This window comes from Biomphalaria glabrata, chromosome 2 (genome assembly GCF_947242115.1).
Source record: "Biomphalaria glabrata chromosome 2, xgBioGlab47.1, whole genome shotgun sequence".
In the NCBI taxonomy this organism is placed as follows: domain Eukaryota; kingdom Metazoa; phylum Mollusca; class Gastropoda; family Planorbidae; genus Biomphalaria; species Biomphalaria glabrata.
The window spans coordinates 29,280,163-29,303,427 of NC_074712.1; the positions used below are offsets into that span (position 1 = coordinate 29,280,163).

A 23,265-nucleotide genomic window follows, 5' to 3' on the forward strand; every position below is an offset into this window, starting at 1 on the left:
TCGCGATGGATCGATGAGGTCTTACGGTGACGGTGTAGACTATGGTGAGGTCTTACGGTGACGGTGTAGACTATGGTGAGGTCTTACGGTGACGGTGTATACTATGGTGAGGTCTTACGGTGACGGTGTAGATTATGGTGAGGTCTTACGGTGACGGTGTAGACTATGGTGAGGTCTTACGGTGACGGTGTAGACTATGGTGAGGTCTTACGGTGACGGTGTAGACTATGGTGAGGTCTTACGGTGACGGTGTAGACTATAGTGAGGTCTTACGGTGACGGTGTAGACTATGGTGAGGTCTTACGGTGACGGTGTAGACTATGGTGAGGTCTTACGGTGACGGAGTAGGGTATGGTGAGGTCTTACGGTGACGGTGTAGGGTATGGTGAGGTCTTACGGTGACGGTGTAGATTATGGTGAGGTCTTACGGTGACGGTGTAGACTATGGTGAGGTCTTACGGTGACGGTGTAGACTATGGTGAGGTCTTACGGTGACGGTGTAGACTATGGTGAGGTCTTACAGTGACGGTGTAGACTATGGTGAGGTCTTACGGTGACGGTGTAGACTATGGTGAGGTCTTACGGTGACGGTGTAGACTATGGTGAGGTCTTACGGTGACGGTGTAGACTATGGTGAGGTCTTACGGTGACAATGTTGATGATTGAATCCCTTTTATAGTTGTTTGTTTGTTTTTTGTAGTAAATTTCACATAGGTTCACGAGTAGTGAGTACATTGGCTACAAATCTTGACCTTTGCTCCTCTGTTTCACCTGACCAAGGTTGGGACCTAGTTAACCTGCGATACGATAAGGGCACGATGAAGGTATTCCAGAGGGACACAATAATAGCGAGTTCAACCTCTTGGAGTTATACATGAACAAGTCAGGGGTTATATATGAACAAGTCAGGGGTTATATATGAACAAGTCAGGGGTTATATATGAACAAGTCAGGGGTTATATATGAACAAGTCAGGGGTTATACATGAACAAGTCAGGGGTTATATATATGAACAAGTCAGGGGTTATATATGAACAAGTCAGGGGTTAGAGTTCACTTGGGTTGAGCGTGTGCAGGACCTGCGAAGGGTCAGAGTTCACCACAGCTGGACCGTGAGCCGTCCAAAGGCATTCCATGACCACCTGTTAGCTGCAAGTAGGGCAGCTACACAACACAAACACGTACCAAGGCACAGTTCTCTATTCAGTGGAGGCACACGTAGAGGCCAGAACTCTTTAGAAAGAGAGAAGAGAGAGAGGAGAGAAAGAATGAAAATTCAAACATTTAGTCGCAAGACCTTTACATTATTTTTTTATTTCCGAGAGGTGAAAGCTTTTAGTGTCATACAGCTCAACTTTTATATATGACTTAATAACTCCATTGCTTGAATATAGCTCAAATTTGAATACGGACAACCAAATTGTTTTAAACAGAACCCCCACCCCCCACAATTCAATCAGTTCAAGAGATAGGAGAGAGTACAACATTCTTGAACTCCATCAAAGATACACCAGGCGGAATCCCCCCCCCCTAAAACCAATAACATCGCCTCGACTGCTGGCTCAGTCCCGGTGCAAGCTACAAATGCTCGTGCCGCCTTCTCCCTCCAAGCCACCAAACGTCTTCCCCCCATTCGTTTGTAAGTGTGAAACGTGCAGCAGTGTTCAGGTATGACTTTCTATTGTTCACTGGACTACCGGTATACATCTGAAGTGTGGTAAATACATGTGTACAGTCAGTCGGTCACAGTAAGTAGCTCACCACTTCATACCTTGGTCTTGTTTTGTTTGCTAACAATCAATGAGACCTCCCCTCCCTAGTTCAAGTAGGTGGGGCATGAGAAGAATGACACTACATGTTTTTGTCACGTGTTTGTATTGTCTCGCGAGGGGGCAACATCTTTGTTTTTGATGGTACATCGATCTTTAAGAAAAGCAGACAAAAAAAAATGAAGGGCCTACCTGGCCACCCCTTTAACAGATCTGACTGAGATTAACTTGTCACATTCCATGTCTTGCTATTCAGAGTTCTTGCCCTCCAAATAGACAAAGGGAAATAATTCTAAAAGACATGTCGTGAAAATAAAAACCCAGGTCGAGAGTTGAAAGCAATAACTTCCTGCACGAGATCAAAACCAAAGTCGCAATGTCAGTAACAGTGTCAAGACCTTCCCCTTCATCAGCCATTAGATTCTATTACTAAGACTCTTCATGATACGAACCCACCGCTGGTCCTGCTTGGACTACAATGTGATAATAATCTATACTAACGTAACACCCGAACTCTGTCAAACCCCAACACTGTTGTTCGTAATAAGAGTTGGAAGCAATCCCATAATGTCTAGTTATTGTCCTTCCCCATCTCTCTGACACACTCATTCAGATGTGACAAAGTTGGACTGGATTCAAATCTAGTTCAAAGTTATTTCTTTTTTTTTTTCAATCTCACAGTTTTCAGTTTCCTGGTAGCTCTAGTTGTTTATCTTCGAGCCCCCCCCCCCCCCCCAGCAGACGGTGACTACAGTTCATACACTGTCAAGGAAAGAAAAACAATGTTGTTGTTGTTTTGTAACCTTCATGTAGATCGCTGTACAGGATCTGTACACACAGATGTCCAATAGGTTCCCACAGAGAACTAGACAATAGGTTCCCACAGAGAACTAGACAATAGATTCACACAGAGAACTAGACAATAGGTTCCCACAGAGAACTAGACAATAGGTTCCCACAGAGAACTAGACAATAGATTCCCACAGAGAACTAGACAATAGATTCACACAGAGAACTAGACAATAGGTTCCCACAGAGAACTAGACAATAGATTCACACAGAGAACTAGACAATAGATTCACACAGAGAACTAGACAATAGATTCACACAGAGAACTAGACAATAGATTCCCACTCCTCTAAAGTGAAACACACACACAACATACAGATGTATAGATAATAGAGGGATCCCTATAAGCTGAAACACACACACACACACACAACATATAGATGTATAGATACTAGAGATGGAAGGGATCCCTATAAGCTGAAACACACACATACAACATATAGATGTATAGATACTAGAGATGGAAGGGATCCCTATAAGCTGAAACACACACACACAACATATAGATGTATAGATACTAGAGATGGAAGGGATCCCTATAAGCTGAAACACACACACACAACATATAGATGTATAGATACTAGAGATGGAAGGGATCCCTAATGAACACAATTGAAATGCTAGACAAATAGTGTATGCATATGTCTCAAAGGACCAAACATATTATGACGCCACTCATTACGTCATAACGACATATTTAGGTCATAAGAAAATCAGTGAGGAAGCCAGATGACGATGTCATCATATTATTGCACACACATCATGTGTAGAGTGACACACTAACACTTTCACTGAACACACATCATGTGTAGAGTGACACACTAAGACTTTCACTGAACACACATCATGTGTAGAGTGACACACTAAGACTTTCACTGAACACACATCATGTGTAGAGTGACACACTAAGACTTGATTTCATTACACTACACTGTCAGGCTAAGACTTTCACTGTAGACACATCATGTATAGAGTGACACACTAAGACTTGATGTCACTTCACTACACTAGCACACTAAGATTTTCACTGTAGACACATCCTGTGTAGAGAAGCACATAAGGACTGAGTGACTAAAGTGGTGTAAGTACAGGCAATGGAGAAGTAATGGACTGGATTGTATTAGATTGTGAATTGTAGACGATCAATTTAGTATTGAAAACAAAAAATTAAACAATCCAAATAGTATTTGACATATACGTATAATATTAACTTCCTGTCCATTAGATCGCCACATATAAAGTTCAGGCCACATACAAGGAGGAGCATCTCGGCGTAGGTGTGCAGAAGTATGTGTGTTTTTTCCCTTGGCTCCCCGCGGAGTAAACCCTCACCTATTGTTTACAACATTGAACTATCTATCAACGCAGTTGCAGCTCACATCCAATCCAGCCCACAGTTGATTCATGACAGTACAAAGTAGACTCTATTATGACCACACCGCTATGTAGTTAGACTAACACCAAGTCCGCAATGGCAGTAACAACATTTACCGACCAAGGCTTACCCTACCCCCCCCCCCCTCTCTCTCTCTCCGACCTTCTTTACACTTTCTATCTTCTCTCCCCCCCCCTTTTTTTTTTTCTCATCCTAAAACCAAACAGAGTTGACGTTCCTGACTCACGCTCAGGGGAGGAAAAGGTGGAACGATAAAAAGAAAATGTTTCAAGAATTTTACCATGGACTTGTTTGTGTGTGTGTGTGTGCAGTATGTGTGTGTGTGTGTTTATGAGGCTGTGAAGTTCGTAGACTGCTCTACAATATACGCTCACGTTAAAGCCTTACAGTTGATCATTTGATGAGTAATACAAACATAAAGGGGAAGGGAGAGGCTGGTGGGACGAGGGGAAGGAGGTAACACATTACCTGTAGTTTGAAAGTTGAAACAGTTGTGCATGGGCTGTAGAAAACTGTCAGGTGAGCCGAATGGGACGTTTCAATCATCTGATTACATCGCATTACCTTCGGGTGAGTTTCAGTGTGTGGGATTGAAGTTTGTTCCTAGGATGTAAGTACAGCAACGTCCGATGTGATCTGATCACAGTACAAGAACCTCGTACAAACAGATGTAGTCCACAGTGTTTGGGTTTTATGTGCATACAGGATTTTCCAGTTTCATCTCAACATACTAAAGCGGGGTACTTTCTTAAAGATCGATAGTTTACATTGTCACAAAATGCTTGACGTCTATAGTTGAACAGTCAAAAGTGAAGTGACGCATATCTACACAAAAGAATTAAATTGTTTTCCTCTCCTTTAAATCCAATGTGCTCAATTAGCCAAATGGAGTCAGACTGTCTATTACAGTATACATAGGCCCCATTGGACATTCGATAGCAGTTCGTTAGGCTCACGCCTTACACAATCTCTGCTAGTGTTGTTTTCTGAATGCCTATACAGTTGGGCCGCTGTTAGCTTTGAAAAGTTATACTTCCTATTTTGCAGGTCAAAGGTGACATTCCTAAATTATGTTTCCTTAGGATCATGAGGTGAGACAAAGTGAAATGCCAGTGTGGCCTGGTTGTCTGTAATTATGTATATCGTAGTGCCGCTAGTTTTTGATCGAGAAGTTGTCCATTGTGTATCTGAAGTAATCTGAACAAATAATTGACTAGCTTTTCAAAACTAGAAAAGTGTCTGAACAAATGATTAACTAGCTTTTCAAAACTAGAAAAGTGTCTGAACAAATGATTAACTAGCTTTTCAAAACTAGAAAGGTGCCTGAACAAATGATTAACTAGCTTTTCAAAACTAGAAAAGTGTCTGAACAAATGATTAACTAGCTTTTCAAAACTAGAAAAGTGTCTGAACAAATAATTGACTAGCTTTTCAAAACTAGAAAAGTGTCTGAACAAATGATTGCATTGCTTTTCAAAACTAGAAAAGTGTCTGAACAAATGATTAACTAGCTTTTCAAAACTAGAAAAGTGTCTGAACAAATGATTAACTAGCTTTTCAAAACTAGAAAAGTGTCTGAACAAATGATTAACTAGCTTTTCAAAACTAGAAAAGTGTCTGAACAAATAATTGACTAGCTTTTCAAAACTAGAAAAGTGTCTGAACAAATGATTAACTAGCTTTTCAAAACTAGAAAAGTGTCTGAACAAATGATTAACTAGCTTTTCAAAACTAGAAAAGTGTCTGAACAAATGATTAACTAGCTTTTCAAAACTAGAAAAGTGTCTGAACAAATGATAACTAGCTTTTCAAAACTAGAAAAGTGTCTGAACAAATGATTGCATTGCTTTTCAAAACTAGAGTCCGATAGAGCCAATCTTAGCTCATTAGCCACGCGCACTATCGCTTTAAGTCACAAGAACCAGAAGCGCTTGCACTCATAAGATGATAGAGGCGGTACAAGTGCGTGAAGAACCAGAAATTTGAAGAAAAATAAATCAAACAGCTTTCAAAATCAAATACGCAATAGATCTACTTTATTTTTTTTTTATTCCAGCTAGGAAACAATGCTGTCTTACAGAATACTATTTAGCTGTGTGAAATCATTCTTGGTAAATATATGGGAGCTACACATTTATTGTACAGTTGGAAGGGAAGGAACAGGAGTTGTTCGCAAACTGTTCGCGTGATAAATAGAGTCTATTGATACACTTGAAACTACCGAAGCGACTTTGCCCAAATTAAAACGTTTGTACTTTCTGCATTAGTTCGTCACTGAACACAATTTCTTGATAAACATTGACTAGAAGCTCTATTCCATTTGGAACTGAATTCCATGCTGAACATTCTTGGACCAAAAAAAAAAGGGGGGGGGGGGGGTTATAGAGCTAAAAGGTCACATTTAGACCACTCGAAGACAATATTCACTTAAATTAATGACGCTCACTTTTTCAGAGTTCATCTCTTTTCAAGTATCTTTTGTTTTGTTGGTTTCCAAAGCTACTATTGAACTCACCTCTCACATCTGCCTTGACTCTAGTTAACGTTATATGCTCCCACTTCCCCTTCACGGAGTCAGTTGAAATTGTGCATTATTATTCATAGTCAATGACAATACATGAATCAATAATAAAAAATTAACCAATTAGTAAATCAATAAGTGGTAACTGATGGATTGTATTTTATATAGAAAAAAAGGAGTTTCACTTTGCAGTATTGTGAGATGTTGCAGTGAGTTCCTCTTCTTAGAGAAGCTTTGTTAATGGGGGTGTTTTTTTTTTAGTTTTTTTTTTAATTATTTTTTCTTGGCTAATCATGACCTCTGTCTTATTATATCGACACTCTACTTGACTATTTGTTTATGGAATGTTTCGGCGTTAAAAAAAAAAAAGGTTTGTAAATGGGGTGGGGAGCTAGTTATTCAAGTTATTTGTTTACTTAACTTAGATAAGACAGTCAAACATTGAAAGTCGTCTGTTCAAATCAAATTCCTGTCCAATGATCATGATATCTCCAATACGTTATTAGTCTGCATGCTGTGAGACGGGTACTTAAATGAAAACAGTTTGTCCCATTTTTGTATCAACAGACGGATGTGATGCGATACGGATATACGTAGCGAATTTTTCATTGCTTTGTTTTTATGTAACTTGTTCCCGAGCGACTTCACTTACAGAAAGTAGCCTTTCAGTCCTAGAAAGTTTCTGTAGCCTTTCAGTTGTAGAAAGTTTCTGTAGCCTTTCAGTTGTAGAAAGTTTCTGTAGCCTTTCAGTCGTAGAAAGTTTCTGTAGCCTTTCAGTCGTAGAAAGTTTCTGTAGCCTTTCAGTCGTAGAAAGTTTCTGTAGCCTTTCAGTTGTAGAAAGTTTCTGTAGCCTTTCAGTCGTAGAAAGTTTCTGTAGCCTTTCAGTCGTAGAAAGTTTCTGTAGCCTTTCAGTTGTAGAAAGCTTCTGTAGCCTTTCAGTCCTAGAAAGTTTCTGTAGCCTTTCAGTCGTAGAAAGTTTCTGTAGCCTTTCAGTTGTAGAAAGTTTCTGTAGCCTTTCAGTCGTAGAAAGTTTCTGTAGCCTTTCAGTCGTAGAAAGTTTCTGTAGCCTTTCAGTTGTAGAAAGTTTCTGTAGCCTTTCAGTTGTAGAAAGTTTCTGTAGCCTTTCAGTCGTAGAAAGTTTCTGTAGCCTTTCAGTTGTAGAAAGTTTCTGTAGCCTTTCAGTCGTAGAAAGTTTCTGTAGCCTTTCAGTTGTAGAAAGCAGCACAATAGAATTGGATCTATCAAGCTAACTATGAACAAGTATGAAGTGTAATTCCCACAGGAAATGACTTAGTCACCAAACTGACACGTACTATTAAATAGTATTGACTGATTTAGTCACGTAATTGTTATGAAGGCCTTTACAATAAATTAGATATATATATATCCCAACATGTACATCGTATTTTTGTCTGCAAGAATAGTAACTAGATGTGTAGAGGATGCGATCTAGCAGACGTTACTGGACTAGTTGCAACATTTCTCTCTTCAAACAAACTGGAGACAGGTCTCTCTTACTTTCAAATTCCAGTTAGAAATTGTCTGCTTCAAACCTGTTACCAATACTCTCATCTTTCCAAGAAAAACTGAAAGACATTTGATTACAAGGAAAAACAAACGTGCAAAGCTTCGATGTTAATCATTACAACACATTGAGCCCAACGCTGGCGGGTTTGAAATCTGGCCACGAGGCAGATGTAAAGCACACTTAACTGTTTTAGTGTTTTGTTCCGGTTTATTTGGTCTCACTTCTTGTGTTACTCTTTCTTGTGGATACTAGAGCATGTTTACCCTAGAGTCATTCTATTGGGATTCTGTGCGTCTGGACAATTACAGTGATAAAAAAAACAGAAGATAGTGATTGATAAGAAAGATCTCTTTGAGTTCAGGTACTCACTTCACACAGTACAGGTAAGTATGTAATCTATGATACTCACGCACTCATTGCTAGAGTTGACAGCGTCTTTCGACAAAATAGAACATTCAAGAACTAGAATCTATTAAAAACCTAAATGTGACTACGCCTGAACATGGTAGGGCTAAACTTGTGTGGAGAACGGTGCCCACCAGGCCTCAGCTTCAAACTCCGCATCGACCTAACTCTAATGGAAATACATGCATGGAGCATCGGCTGCCTAGAGAAACTCTAGTGTACTGGCTCGTGAGCCACATATATATATATACACGTCTACTTGCCAATTATACGTTTAGGTCAAGACAAAAGATAACTATATGTACTTATAGCAAGACAGGTTTGTGTGTGTGTGATTCTAGTATTGGTGGTTCTATTTAAATCCTATCAACCAATCGCCCGATTGAAGAAGTGGCATGCATGTCATCAGGTAACACACGGCTCAAGTAGAACACTTGTAGTCAGCATCATAACACGCAGGACGAATCACACTGGACCCCCCCCCCCATCACTAGTCTAAATGTATCGATCACATTCATCTCCGGCTATTTAAAGTAATCACAGTACAAAAACAACGCCTACAAAAACTAGTCTTACATGTGTCAGTGCTCTGCATTACTGTCAATGAATTAGACGTTGACCAAGAAATTCAAGTATTGCTCAGATTTGTGTTTCGTTCATCATTAATCAAAGAAAAGACGAACAATAAAGACAACATGAGATGAGGTATTCGTCTGTTAACATGAGATGAGGTATTCGTCTGTTAACATGAGATGAGGTATTCGTCTGTTAACATGAGATGATGTATTCGTCTGTTAACATGAGATGAGGTATTCGTCTGTTAACATGAGATGAGGTATTCGTCTGTTAACATGAGATGAGGTATTCGTCTGATAAGTCCAGTCTCGGGACAGTGAAGTAGAAACTATTCCGACTGTGACAGACTATTGATGGCTATTTCTGGAGAGATTCTATGACACATGTTTGTAGATTATTAGCCAGTTACATGTTTTGTATTGATGGCTTTTTCTGGAGAGATTCTATGACATGTTTGTAGATTATTAGCCAGTTACATGTTTTGTATTGCAAATCACGTTTCAAGCCTCATCGTGGTGTCTGAGTGAAAAGGTTCATAGAAAGCCTCAGTATTAAAAGGTTCATAGAAAGCCTCAGTATTAAAACGTTCATAGAAAGTCTCAGTATTAAAAGGTTCATATAAAGCCTCACTATTAAAAGGTTCATAGAAAGCCTCAGTACTAAAAGGTTCATAAAAAGCCTCACTATTAAAAGGTTCATATAAAGCCTCACTATTAAAAGGTTCATATAAAGCCTCACTATTAAAAGGTTCATAGAAAGCCTCAGTATTAAAAGGTTCATAGAAAGCCTGAGTATTAAAAGGTTCGTAGAAAGCCTCAGTATTAAAAGGTTCATAGAAAGCCTCAGTACTAAAAGGTTCATAGAAAGCCTCAGTATTAAAAGGTTCATAGAAAGCCTCAGTACTAAAACGTTTATAGAAAGCCTCAGTATTAAAAGGTTCGTAGAAAATAAAACTATGAAAATCTCATAAGTATGGAAAGGTTTTAAGAAAGTCTCATCAGCAAAGAAAGGTTCATTAAGAAGACCAATTTTCCAAGGCGGACCTCCCACAAATGTCTTCCATTCTAGTCTTGGGAGCCTGTTAGAAATCAGCAGCACTCTAAGCGGTCCTGACAAAAATCACGTCTGCTTGGGAGTAACTAGCAATTCAGCTTTCATCTAAGCCAGTGAAGCTAGTATTTACATTGGAATAAACCCCAAATGAGACGCGTTCTTACTTTGCAGTACTGTCAGTGATCTGCTAGAAAAAAATGATATCTAGTCATGTAACGTCAGAAGAATGTCACTCAGCTTCAGGGTGGCTGCCTGGACGTATTTGTAATTTATCTCACTACCAAGTAGAACGAAACCTGAACTGGCTCCACTTGTTTATGTTTGAAAGGGATTTGTTGAAATGTGTTGGTTCCTTGATTGATTTTCTTACATTTTCTGACATCAAATGTTAGAAACTAAAGTGAAACTTTGTCAACATTGATTTGGCAGAATCCTTTAGAATTAGATTATCTCCACATAGAATTTTTCCCTAGCAAAATTATTATCCCCGTGATATTTGTCAATATCGGCCGACTAACATGATTTGTATAGTACCGGTACTTCAACGAACTATTGAAATTTGCTGGTGTTATTTTGAAGTCCTGTTTTGGTGTGACTACAATCTCAAGATAGCTCACCCTAGTTAGATAGCTCACTTTGTTTAGTACAAGTTATCTAGTTTGCGTCTGGAGTCATTGAACGTAATAGGTGCTGTGCTTTGTCAACATCAGGTCAAAAATACTCATTACAGCCTTCTCAGTCTCACTTGAATTACACACACACAAAATACTCGCTAGTTTCGTGTTTCACTAAGTTCTTTTCAAACAGTGTTCATCGAAATAGACAAGGATTTCCTTTTAGGTCAGACAAGGGAGGTCATCATAACTGGGCGGGGTAGTCTACTGGGTCTAAAAGTGAAGTGGTCCTGTTCGCAACCAAAGTGTCGCGTCGGGAAGGAAAAAGAAGATGAAATAAAATGACAACGAACAAGTTTTCTAGGACTCAATAAACTGAAGTTTGATTCATAATGAAATCTAGGTGCTTCAAATCAAAAGCCTCATCCCTATTGCAAATAAGACAAAACATTTCTCTTTGCTAAGAAGTCGCGAATACATACATGTTAGGTCGTTAAGCATATCAAGCATCCTTTAATTGTAAGTACAATACAGCCCATTCAGATAGGGTCGACTTTTTTTTTAACATTCATCGCTTACAGTTAGGGTTAAATAATTGTCTCAATACATTGTATGCGTTTAGAATCGACTGTCTTATCATACATTGTATGCGTTTAGAATCGACTCTTATCACACATTGTATGCGTTTAGAATCGACTCTTATCACACATTGTATGCGTTTAGAATCGACTGTCTTATCATACGTTGTATGCGTTTTGGGTCGAATGTTTCTCAATCTCAACACACTGCAAACAGTTGAGGTAAATGCCTTGAGGTCGAATGTTTCTCAATCTCAACACACTGCAAACTGTTGAGGTGAATGTCATGAGGTCGAATGTTTCTCAATCTCAGCACACTGCAAACTGTTGAGGTGAATGTCATGAGGTCGAATGTTTCTCAATCTCAGCAAACTGTTGAGGTGAATGCCTTGAGGTCGAATGTTTCTCAATCTCAACACACTGCAAACTGTTGAGGTGAATGTCATGAGGTCGAATGTTTCTCAATCTCAGCAAACTGTTGAGGTGAATGCCTTGAGGTCGAATGTTTCTCTATCTCAACACACTGCAAACTGTTGAGGTGAATGTCATGAGGTCGAATGTTTTAATTTTATTAACGTGAGAGGCAGATACTTCTTGTTCCTAACCCTAAGAGTTGAATCTAAGAAGTTAGGCACACGGAAGCTCGCCTCGATCTGCATGTCTGAACAAACTCCTGTCTAGGAAAGATCCAAAGCAGATCTACGATGGCTCGTATCTCAAGACGCTAGGCTAAGCACACCATGGAAACTTCCCCATATTCATTCCCAGTACCACATCAGCCGTGTAGGTGTCCGACATAAAAACAGCCGTTTGAGGATAGTAACATGTTCATTGGCGCTTTCTTCCAGTGCAATGGATTCGGTCGTTAGGCCCCACCTCGAGGGTTCTGGTATACGTCCCTACTGGCCTAATCGTCTCCTCTAACTCCCACACAAGTGACTCGACGAGGGCCATTCCCCGCTGATACAAACACAACAAACTGGAGGAAGGGAGAACAAGTGATTTGTAAAATAACTCTCTACACAGTTTTGTACCGGTATTTAAACATTTTGTCTCACAATGTGCGGCTTCTTTTGCAAAGGTCGCTTCGCCAAGGGATCTAAATCTTGACTTCGTCGTCATTAAATATTAAATTGAACGTTTTACTTTGTACATTTTGGAGTACTAAGTGTTTCTTGAGGAGGCTACAATTGGACATGCTCAAACTTCACTTTAAACAATACAGTCAGATTCATCACTCAGTCTTTGTTCAGCTCATACGACACATAAAGATATGTCCGACCGTGGTACATTCATGTCTTATCTATACACACATACACATATATATATATATATATATAAACACTGATACTGACGGACTAATATAGCCACAGGAAATGTGTAGGCTGGAGAGTTCCCCACACCAAATGACTAATCTATGTTAAACAGATGACCCGCTAGACTGATTGACATTACCCACTTAACGATCAGTTCACTTGAGTTTATTGGGGTAACATCATTTACATCAGATGTGCATACATAGAGTAGGCTAGAAATAAGTCCAAATGGAAAGAGGAAGAAGAAAAAAAAAGGGTCCAAGGGACTACAATTAATGGTTATAAGGAATTATTATAACCAACGCATAAGGAATTATAACAATCGCAACTAGTAGATGCCGACAATGGTAATTTTCAAAAGCGTATCTTTATTGCGGTACTGATCTAGACCTTGTCACGATTTCAATCTTGGTACTATTGTCGACCTAATGACGGTAGGAGTGGATAACGACTTTTAGAGCAGGTAGAGCCAGTTATATGAACTCACCACGTTTGTCTGGGTAGAATCCGTACACATTACTTCTCCCACTTCCCATTTTCGGATCAAGTTAAACCTTTGCACAATATTCATTGCCGATGACAACACATGAAACGATCGAAAAATTAATGAATTAGTTAATCAATTAGTCGTAATTAATTAATTCTGTCATTCAGACACGATACTAAGCTTAAGGGCGCTAAGTTTTCTACAGAGAACTAGATAGTTCATTAAAAATGTTAAACTACCTGTAACAATAGTCCAATAAACCTTCTACTTTTATAAGTACTTCTATAGCCCAATGGCTAACACGTCGGCCTTCTATCGTGGAGGCTCGAGACCTCGAGTTCAAATTCAGATTGGAATAACTTTTTTTTAAAATTGCTTTTGAAAAGGCAACACGCAAAACCTTCTCCCAGATACCCCCACACCCAAACGATCCACAAAAGTGATTGGCCGTAGCGCACTGAGATTACTATAATCATGAAAGTTGCGCTAAACAAAAACAATAAAATACTACTAATGGCACATTTTATTATTGTTAGTCTAGATCTACTCAAAATGAATTATATGATTCAAAATATATGAAACGATGTCACTCAAAATAAACTTAGTTGTTTTTTTTCTTTCAAAAAACTGTTTTAAGTTTTCGTTGTTTTACATTTGTTTTCATAGATCCTAGATTTGAAGGGGCAGTAACTCCACTATGACCGTGACAAGCCGGTGATGCTGGAACTTGAAGCCTTGCCCCAGACCATAGTATACACCATTATAGTCGTTACTATGGCAACGTTGTTTCTGTGCTGCTGGCGCAAGAAGTCCCGAAGCGGCGGCGTGACCGACGGCAAGACCTCTAAAGTCAAACCGGACTCCGTCAAGGGCCCTGATAAATCCAAGGAAAGTTCCCCAAGTCCCGTTGTTGAGAAATCCGGAAACGGGTCGGCGATTCCAAGTCCAAGGTAACGTATGACAAAAGGACGAGAACAGATTGCAAATGTCTAGTTTTACATTAAGAAAGATTATGTCTTTAGGTGTAGGCAATGAAAGACTGTAAATCATTAAATGTCTAGTTGTACATTAAGATAAATTGTAAATGTCTAGGGTGTAGGCGATGATGCACTGTAAATGTCTAGTTGTGGGTTATGATACAGTCAGAAAGCAACAAGTTAAACATTTAGAGTTTCTCATATACCACCACAAGTGTCTTCCCTTCAGCCCACCAAGTGATTTCTTTCATTGGCACCTAGCATAACGTCCTGCAATGCCAGTGTTGTTTATTTTCTAGACATATTACCCCTCTCTCTGAGTCACTCTTTCACCACAATGAGACCCACTATCTCTCCGACCTACGTTCCAAAAAACTTGTCACTCAACAGTATTAAACTGTATAGATTTTACCTACGTTCCAAAAAACTTGTCACTCAACAATATTAAACTGTATAGATTTTACCTACGTTCCAAAAAACTTGTCACTCAACAATATTAAACTGTATAGATTTTACCTACGTTCCAAAAAACTTGTCACTCAACAATATTAAACTGTATAGATTTTACCTACGTTCCAAAAAACTTGTCACTCAACAATATTAAACTGTATAGATTTTACCTACGTTCCAAAAAACTTGTCACTCAACAATATTAAACTGTATAGATTTTACCTACGTTCCAAAAAACTTGTCACTCAACAATATTAAACTGTATAGATTTTACCTACGTTCCAAAAAACTTGTCACTCAACAATATTAAACTGTATAGATTTTACCTACGTTCCAAAAAACTTGTCACTCAACAATATTAAACTGTATAGATTTTACCTACGTTCCAAAAAACTTGTCACTCAACAATATTAAACTGTATAGATTTTACCTACGTTCCAAAAAACTTGTCACTCAACAGTATTAAACTGTATAGATTTTACCTACGTTCCAAAAAACTTGTCACTCAACAGTATTAAACTGTATAGATTTTACCTACGTTCCAAAAAAAACTTGTCACTCAACAATATTAAACTGTATAGATTTTACCTACGTTCCAAAAAACTTGTCACTCAACAATATTAAACTGTATAGATTTTACCTACGTTCCAAAAAACTTGTCACTCAACAATATTAAACTGTATAGATTTTACCTACGTTCCAAAAAACTTGTCACTCAACAATATTAAACTGTATAGATTTTACCTACGTTCCAAAAAACTTGTCACTCAACAATATTAAACTGTATAGATTTTACCTACGTTCCAAAAAACTTGTCACTCAACAGTATTAAACTGTATAGATTTTACCTACGTTCCAAAAAACTTGTCACTCAACAATATTAAACTGTATAGATTTTACCTACGTTCCAAAAAACTTGTCACTCAACAATATTAAACTGTATAGATTTTACCTACGTTCCAAAAAACTTGTCACTCAACAGTATTAAACTGTATAGATTTTACCTACGTTCCAAAAAACGTGTCACTCAACAATATTAAACTGTATAGATTTTACCTACGTTCCAAAAAACTTGTCACTCAACAATATTAAACTGTATAGATTTTACCTACGTTCCAAAAAACTTGTCACTCAACAGTATTAAACTGTATAGATTTTACCTACGTTCCAAAAAACTTGTCACTCAACAGTATTAAACTGTATAGATTTTACCTACGTTCCAAAAAACTTGTCACTCAACAATATTAAACTGTATAGATTTTACCTACGTTCCAAAAAACTTGTCACTCAACAGTATTAAACTGTATAGATTTTACCTACGTTCCAAAAAACTTGTCACTCAACAATATTAAACTGTATAGATTTTACCTACGTTCCAAAAAACTTGTCACTCAACAGTATTAAACTGTATAGATTTTACCTACGTTCCAAAAAACTTGTCACTCAACAGTATTAAACTGTATAGATTTTACCTACGTTCCAAAAAACTTGTCACTCAACAGTATTAAACTGTATAGATTTTACCTACGTTCCAAAAAACTTGTCACTCAACAGTATTAAACTGTATAGATTTTACCTACGTTCCAAAAAACTTGTCACTCAACAGTATTAAACTGTATAGATTTTACCTACGTTCCAAAAAACTTGTCACTCAACAGTATTAAACTGTATAGATTTTACCTACGTTCCAAAAAAAACTTGTCACTCAACAGTATTAAACTGTATAGATTTTACCTACGTTCCAAAAAACTTGTCACTCAACAGTATTAAACTGTATAGATTTTACCTACGTTCCAAAAAACTTGTCACTCAACAGTATTAAACTGTATAGATTTTACCTACGTTCCAAAAAAAACTTGTCACTCAACAGTATTAAACTGTATAGATTTTACCTACGTTCCAAAAAACTTGTCACTCAACAGTATTAAACTGTATAGATTTGGGGATTTCCACAAACAGGGCAAGAAAAGAAGAAAAAAAAAAGATCTGTTCAACAGTTTTAGAGTTTTACAAAATAGACCAATAAACAAGTCGATGCATTTAAGATGGAGGAATGAAAGAGGAGGAGGGTAGTGGGAGGGTAAGAGAGAGAGAGGTATTAGCACAGATGTCTAGTGGCTATGTCCACAGTGACATTGCCTATAGACTAAAGCTGCTGAGTACTTCAGTTCAAGGGGTTCGATACATCGGATCAAATGGAAAGTGAAGGGAAAGATTATGTACCAGAAAAAATGTGCATTGAGCAGTACAATGTGTCTCACTGTGGGTGATACTTTCTAGACACGTATGGAGTCAACAGTCAACTGCATACTAAAAAAAAAACAATTCTCATCTACCGGTTTTATTTGGTTGTTGTTTTTTAAATTCCTATGTTGGGCAGTGAAATAACAATGTTTAAAGTTAGAAGAAATGGGATTGTTTCTTGGGCTAAGTTCGAAGAAATTGGATTTGTGTCTAGGGCTAATTTCGAATAAATGGGATTGTGTCTTGGGCTAAGTTCGAAGAAATTGGATTTGTGTCTAGGGCTAATTTCGAATAAATGGGATTGTGTCTAGGGCTAATTTCGAATAAATGGGATTGTGTCTAGGGCTAAGTTTGAATAAATGGGATTGTGTCTAGGGCTAAATTAGAATAAATGGGATTGTGTCTAGGGCTAAGTTCAAATATATGGGACTGTGTCAAGGTTAAGCTCAAAGAAATGGGATTTTGTCTTGGGCTAAGTTCGAAGAAATGGGACTGTGCCTAGGGCTAAGTTTGAAGAAATGGGATTGTGTCTTGGGCATAGTTCGAAGAAATGGAATTGTGTCTTGGGCTCAGTTTTGATAGTGACATATGAAAAATGTATGAAAGCATTAAGCTGAACATAAAACTAAAATGTTATTTAACCTTGGTTAGTCCAATAATAGAATATGCATCCTCTGTTTGGGACCCCTCAACTCAAGAAAACATTAAGAAACTGGAACAGACACAAAATAGTGCAGTGAGATTCATAACAAACGAATATTCACATTTGACTAGAGTAACACCCTTAGTAAAATCACTAAATTTTGAAAGCCTTCAGGACAGAAGGCTGAAAAGTAAAGTAGCAATCATACATAAAACACTGAACCATCATCTTCAAATACAAAAACAAAATTTAATAAAATACTCTGAAAGACACAAAGATAAAGACACATTCCTCGTCCCATATGCTAGGACAAATTTGTACAAACACTCCTTCTTCCCTAGTGCTATTAGAGCATGGAATGGGTTGCCTGAGCTAGCCAGGAAAACCAGTGACTTGGCTGAATTTAAGTCATTGGTTAATATGCATGACTAAATGCATGACGCGTAGGACGTAATCATCTTCTTTTTTGAAGTAACGTCTGTATTATATAAGATAAGATAAGATAAGAACACTAGAGAAAGACTTAACACAGGGGTTTTCAACCTGTGGGTTGTGGACCCCCTTGAGGGTCGATTGACGATTTGCCAGGGGTCGCCAAAGACCATAAAAAAAATTGATTGTTTTTGTCCATTCTTCTATTGCTGTATTTGTGTGTGTGTGGGGGGGGGGGGGTCGCGGCAGAGTGGGGGATTGTAAAAAGGGTCGCCGAGCTTAAAAGGTTGAGAACCGCTGCTGTAACAGAAGGGTCGCCGAGCTTAAAAGGTTGAGAACCGCTGCTGTAACAGAATGAAGGTAGATTTAGACAAACCATCTGGGAAAATCCCAAACAGTGTGTTTTTTTGTGTGTGTTTTTCATTTTTTAAAACCATATTCTGGTAATTTCAGAGATCTTTAAACAGAAATAAAATCGTCCCCTCCCCAAGATGTACACAAAATATTAACATTGGAGTTCAGATTATTACAAATTAAAACAAAATATTTAAAGATCCAGAAGAAAAAATGCGGATAGCAAAAATATATAGCATGCTTTTACACAAGTCCTCATGGAACAGTGAAGACAGAAGGTGATTCAGTTCAGATGTGAAAATATTGTGTGACCATGACCTTACTTTGTAACCTGACCTTATTATATAATAACTTTTGTAATGAAAGAATAAACATCAATGACATCTTATTTTCCAGTCCTGCCTCTCAAGCTACACCAGAATTAGGAGACTTTTCTGTGGTTCAAAGGGAAACAGAAATCTTAAGATCAGTAAGTTGAGACAATCCCTGAAACATGTCAACAATAATAGTTTTTCACAAGTCTTAGTGCTTTGGGTTTCTACACTCATTATCTGAACATCACATGCTTTTAATTTTTTTTCAGTATAGAAAACCAGCCCCTCCTAAGAACAGAGCAAGACAGAGCAGGGCCCCGAGAGCATTAAACCGTTCAACAGAAAACTTGGACATTTTTACAGTAAGTTAATAAGAAAAAGATCATTCTGAATAAGAGAAAATGATACATACAATTAGAACAAGTTAAAAATATTTGTTAAAGTTCACGCTTCTGTATTGAGTAGTAGAGATTTTATTTATTGAGCCATGGGGATAGTTTTCGTGGAATGCATTTTACTTGACCTAACAGGTAAGAGTTGAACACTACTTACTGCGGCTTTTTTAAACGCTAGAGATTGAACATTGAAATTCACTATGAGGTTTGAAAGTGACACTAAAAAACTGGTTCAAGTTGTACAGACTTTGTGTTTTACTTTCAGGAACTGAGTGAAGATGAACTCAAGTCAAGTGATGAGAATGATGAGAACACAACTGACCACTTGGATAGCAGCAAGACAGATGACAACAGAAAACAAGATGAGGAGGCCATTCAACTTCGTCCCCACTCAGAGAATGACAATTCCAAAAGAGAAACCAGATCCTCAATGTTGGCAGACATTGAAAACACTTTAGCTAGGCTACACTCCACAGAGGAAAGTAATGCAGTGGAGGAGGCCACAGCTTCAGACTTGTCTGGTAAAGAAGCAGTGACAAGCCTAGAAACAGGCAGGTCAAGCCCTCATGCGGACCAACACGAGGGTCACTCATCCCAGTCAAACTCAGCCCATTCTAGTCCTTCAAATAAGCCCAAAGTAGCCCCCAAGGTCAGCCCCAAACCTATCCCTAGGAAAAGAAATGCTCCCAGTCAAACACATGTCTCTCAAGATGACAAAACGCCAACTGAGTCATCATCAGACACAAAGACAAATGAAGCTGTCTCAGCAGATCATGTCACATCTTCTCAGGCTCAAGTGACATCTGCCCCTCAGCATGTCAACTCTTTACTCACTCTTGTTGAAACAGAAGAAAGTTTGGCAGCCAAGGTGACATCCCCACAGGAAGACACTGTGCCAATTAATACAGCCACAGAGAGTGAACAGTCACAAATAGACTCTGACAGCACATCCGAGCAGGAATGTTCTCAGCCTGCACCAGAAACTGAATGTCAGACAACCAAAGAAACCAACATTAAAGTTTCTGTTGAGGACTTATCCAAACCCACAGAGGCAAACATCTCTGTGCAAGACACTCAGCAGACAGTTGACCAGGCATCAGCTTCTTGTGACACGAAACCAGAAGAAGATGAGACTCTCACCAATGACAAAACAACAAAGCAAACAATAACTGAAACTGAAGCGGATTCCCCTTTAAATCAGGATTCAGATGAACAAAAACATTTACAAACAGAAAGAAAGTCTCCTGAACAATATCCTGCTGCAGATGCTGAATCAAGGGCAAGTCTCAAAGAAGTCGGTAGGACAGAGACTGGACAAGAGACTCAAAGCAGTGAGACTGAGGAACAAACAGACAAAGAACAGGATAAAACAGAGTTGACAGACGACCAAATAGCCAAAGGCAAACAAAGTAAAATCCCAGTTCGAGCAGGTTAGTTTGGTATATTCATTCATATATTGAACTAATGATACATTAAAACAAAACCAAAGTAGCTAAATAAAGTCAGAATTTTCAAAGGGGTAAAAATTAGTAACAAGATAAATGTATTTTAAAACATTTAGTAAAAAATCTAAATGTTTCTTGGAGGTGCAGTGGCTGAGCGGTAAAGCACTTGGCTTCTAAACCGTGGGTTCCGGGTTCGTTCAAATCCTGGTGTAGACTGGGATGTTACAGCACAATATTTTCTCCAGTGTGAATTTTAAACAAATATGACTAAGTTTCATTCAAATGGTCTGACAGGGACCTAACAGATAGTAAAGTTCCCATTTTAGACCATGTGAACTATGGGGCAGATAATGTAAAGGTGAATTAAATTCTGGCACTGGAAGATTCATTGTAAAAACCAACAAAGACACAAGTCTAAACTAAAACATAAAGCACATTCCACTTGTAAAAAATAAAATAAAGACTAATAATTGTTGTTGTTGTTGTTGCCAAGCAGGAATCAAGAGTGGATCAAGTTCACATCAAGACAAAACCTCAGCAACTAAATAAAACAAGTAAGTTGTCTGCCCTAACCTATACAAACATTTCTATTCTTTCTTTCAATAGAATTCATGCATGAAACAAACTGTAACGTTCTGCAACTAAACTATATACTATACTGACATTTTTTTTTTTTTACAGACCAAGGAAATGAATGCCCCATTCTATTTTATTTTGAGAACAAAAAGCCACAGTAACCAAGTCTTGAGGATGAGGGAAAAATTAACAAATGGAAGAAAATTGACTAAAGGAGAAATGGTATTCCCATCTGGACTATATTTAGATCAATGCATTGTGTGTATAGGTTTGAGATTACTTACAGTGCATATATCAAGCTAAACAAATGCAAACATTTCCATGAGATCATATATATATATATATACTGTCAACTGCCATAAATAATCCTTTGTTTTGAATGTAATTCTATACATAGCTTTATTTCCAGACGTTACATTCTAATGTATAATATAATAATGAGGCAAGCGTACCCTATGATAAATGTGCCAAATCTGTTTTCTAAAAGCAATGATTATTTATTTGACCTTTTAGTCACATCTTTACGAAACAGAATCGAAACAGAATCGTAAAAAATAACATATAGGTATATTCTTTGTCAATTATAAAACTTTTATTTTGTATTTTAATAATATTATAGGAACTATAGGGGATTTCAAGTCTTGTGGCTTCTAAATGAATTGTTTGAAATTTTGTTCCTACAAAAAAAAAATTGTAATTTAAATTATACAAGTCTACCTCTCTCTCTCTCTCTCTTCCCATACATGCTTAGGATGACTGTGTCAAAGCATTGATGTTTTTGTTGCTATTTTGCTTTTGTTGTTCATGATTTACACTGGTGCAATTGGTTCACAAAGGACACTATTAACAGTATTTAAATATTTATTTTATGTTGCAAGCTGACATGCTTTGTTTTTTTCAAGGGGAGACTATCTTTAAGTGGCCTTTAAAGAGAAAATTAATACCTCTAAAAAAAACAAAAAAAAAACTAGAAGACAAACTTAAAACTTGAAGTTAATGAAAGTTAATTGTATACACATAAACCATGATTTATAAACCATGATTTAGGCTGACAAAGTTTTGTGTGACCTATAAATAATCACAGTCAAAACCTGTTATGGAAATTATTTTTAAAATATTTTACGGCCTTAGACAAGACAACTACTAGAACCTACAAACATTTTGAGTAAGTCCTGGTTACACACAAGAAAAGAATCCTATAGCCCATAAGTTTTGTTTAGCCAATAAAATAGAGTCATTACCTAGTGATTCTAACACAGATTAATTTTGTTAGCTATAATATGATTTGCAATCTAAACTTAAATAAAATCATGTCCATTAAAAACCTGGTCTTCCATTACTCTTGTTTCCTAAAGAACTAATGTCAAAAAATAGAAGCTACTAGATAGCAGTCTAGATAGTATTGCATAATAATCAATGAAGCAAGAGAGTTTCTCATCACAAAGCTTTAAACCAGAATTAGCCACTGAAATCCCCCCCTTGCTCCCCCCCCCCAAAAAAAAAACAACAACAATTAATTACTATTTCATGGACAATATTAAGACACATATTTAATTTGTAATTAACATAAACTGATTTTCATTTTTTCTTTGCAACCAACAAATTGACAGTATAAAAAAAAATGCTAATAGAAAGTTTTCTAATTTTTAACTGAAATGCAAATGTTATTTTAACTGACAGCAATATGCATGATACATGTACATAATAGTGAGATATATATTACCAATGTTTTGTTCTACACTAGTAAATAATAACTAATGTTGTCCGCCTTGTTAAATCATTGACTGATGTTGCTATAGTTATAAAAAGTATGTTGTTCATATCAATCCTATTTTTACAAGATAATCCAGTGATCAAATAATAAAGAGCTGTGTTGTTTTCTGAAGGTTTAATGATAGTGCCAAATGATATACTAATGATTAGCTTATGCTGAAAATGTTTCTACAAAACAATAAAGTTTGAAGACCTATAATGTCATTGGAAGTATTTTGGAAACTTGTTTGTGATAAAAACTTTTAATTAGTGAATTTTGTGCTATTGTTTAAACTCTGATCACCATGTTTGGAAAGTGCCTTAATGCTTTTTGTTTTGCTTGTCTTATTGCCTGAACCTAAATATGCAGATGAATATTTTATAAACAATGTATAGTAATGTCTTGTACTTAATGGAAAATAAAATCAAATTATGAACTATTTATATTTAATCCTTTGAGTTTTTTTTAAGGTCAAATAGAATACACATCACAGAACTTTGTTGTTTTGATTATTCTATACAATGTTTAACAAATTTGACTTCAGGAATGGAAACATCTCTTTTTCAATGCTACAATAGCTTTGGCTGAGG

At 37.3% G+C, this 23,265-nt stretch overlaps 2 protein-coding genes across 13 annotated transcripts in view; one reads left to right on the forward strand and one right to left on the reverse strand.

Annotated features, from left to right (window-relative positions):
• Positions 1–23,265, reverse strand: part of LOC106064746 (set1/Ash2 histone methyltransferase complex subunit ASH2-like) — a 51,006-nt gene that overhangs the window by 13,127 nt on the left and 14,614 nt on the right. The window lies entirely within an intron of this gene.
• Positions 1,628–23,118, forward strand: LOC106064747 (putative uncharacterized protein DDB_G0290521). Of its 6 annotated transcripts, none has more exons than XM_056019927.1 (7): positions 1,628–1,748; positions 13,759–14,042; positions 18,589–18,661; positions 18,776–18,868; positions 19,167–20,331; positions 20,843–20,900; positions 21,028–23,118. In XM_056019927.1, exons 2-6 carry the CDS (start codon positions 13,810–13,812, stop codon positions 20,893–20,895), a joined length of 1,617 nt encoding a protein of 538 aa, XP_055875902.1. In that variant the 5' UTR covers positions 1,628–1,748; positions 13,759–13,809; the 3' UTR covers positions 20,896–20,900; positions 21,028–23,118. The 6 variants fall into 6 exon arrangements, with proteins under 6 accessions (XP_055875902.1, XP_055875905.1, XP_055875903.1 ...); XM_056019930.1 differs by having other exon boundaries at positions 1,650–1,668; XM_056019928.1 differs by lacking the exon at positions 1,628–1,748 and adding an exon at positions 4,446–4,584.

What these genes read in the sequence shown, in the direction of transcription:
- LOC106064747 (XM_056019927.1), top strand. Translation starts at nt 13,810, where the DNA reads ATGCTGGAACTTGAAGCCTTGCCCCAGACCATAGTATACACCATTATA. An exon ending in TCGGCGATTCCAAGTCCAAG is followed by an intron (nt 14,043 to 18,588) that starts GTAACGTATGAC and finishes CTTATTTTCCAG; the next exon opens with TCCTGCCTCTCAAGCTACAC. An exon ending in AAAACTTGGACATTTTTACA is followed by an intron (nt 18,869 to 19,166) that starts GTAAGTTAATAA and finishes TTTTACTTTCAG; the next exon opens with GAACTGAGTGAAGATGAACT.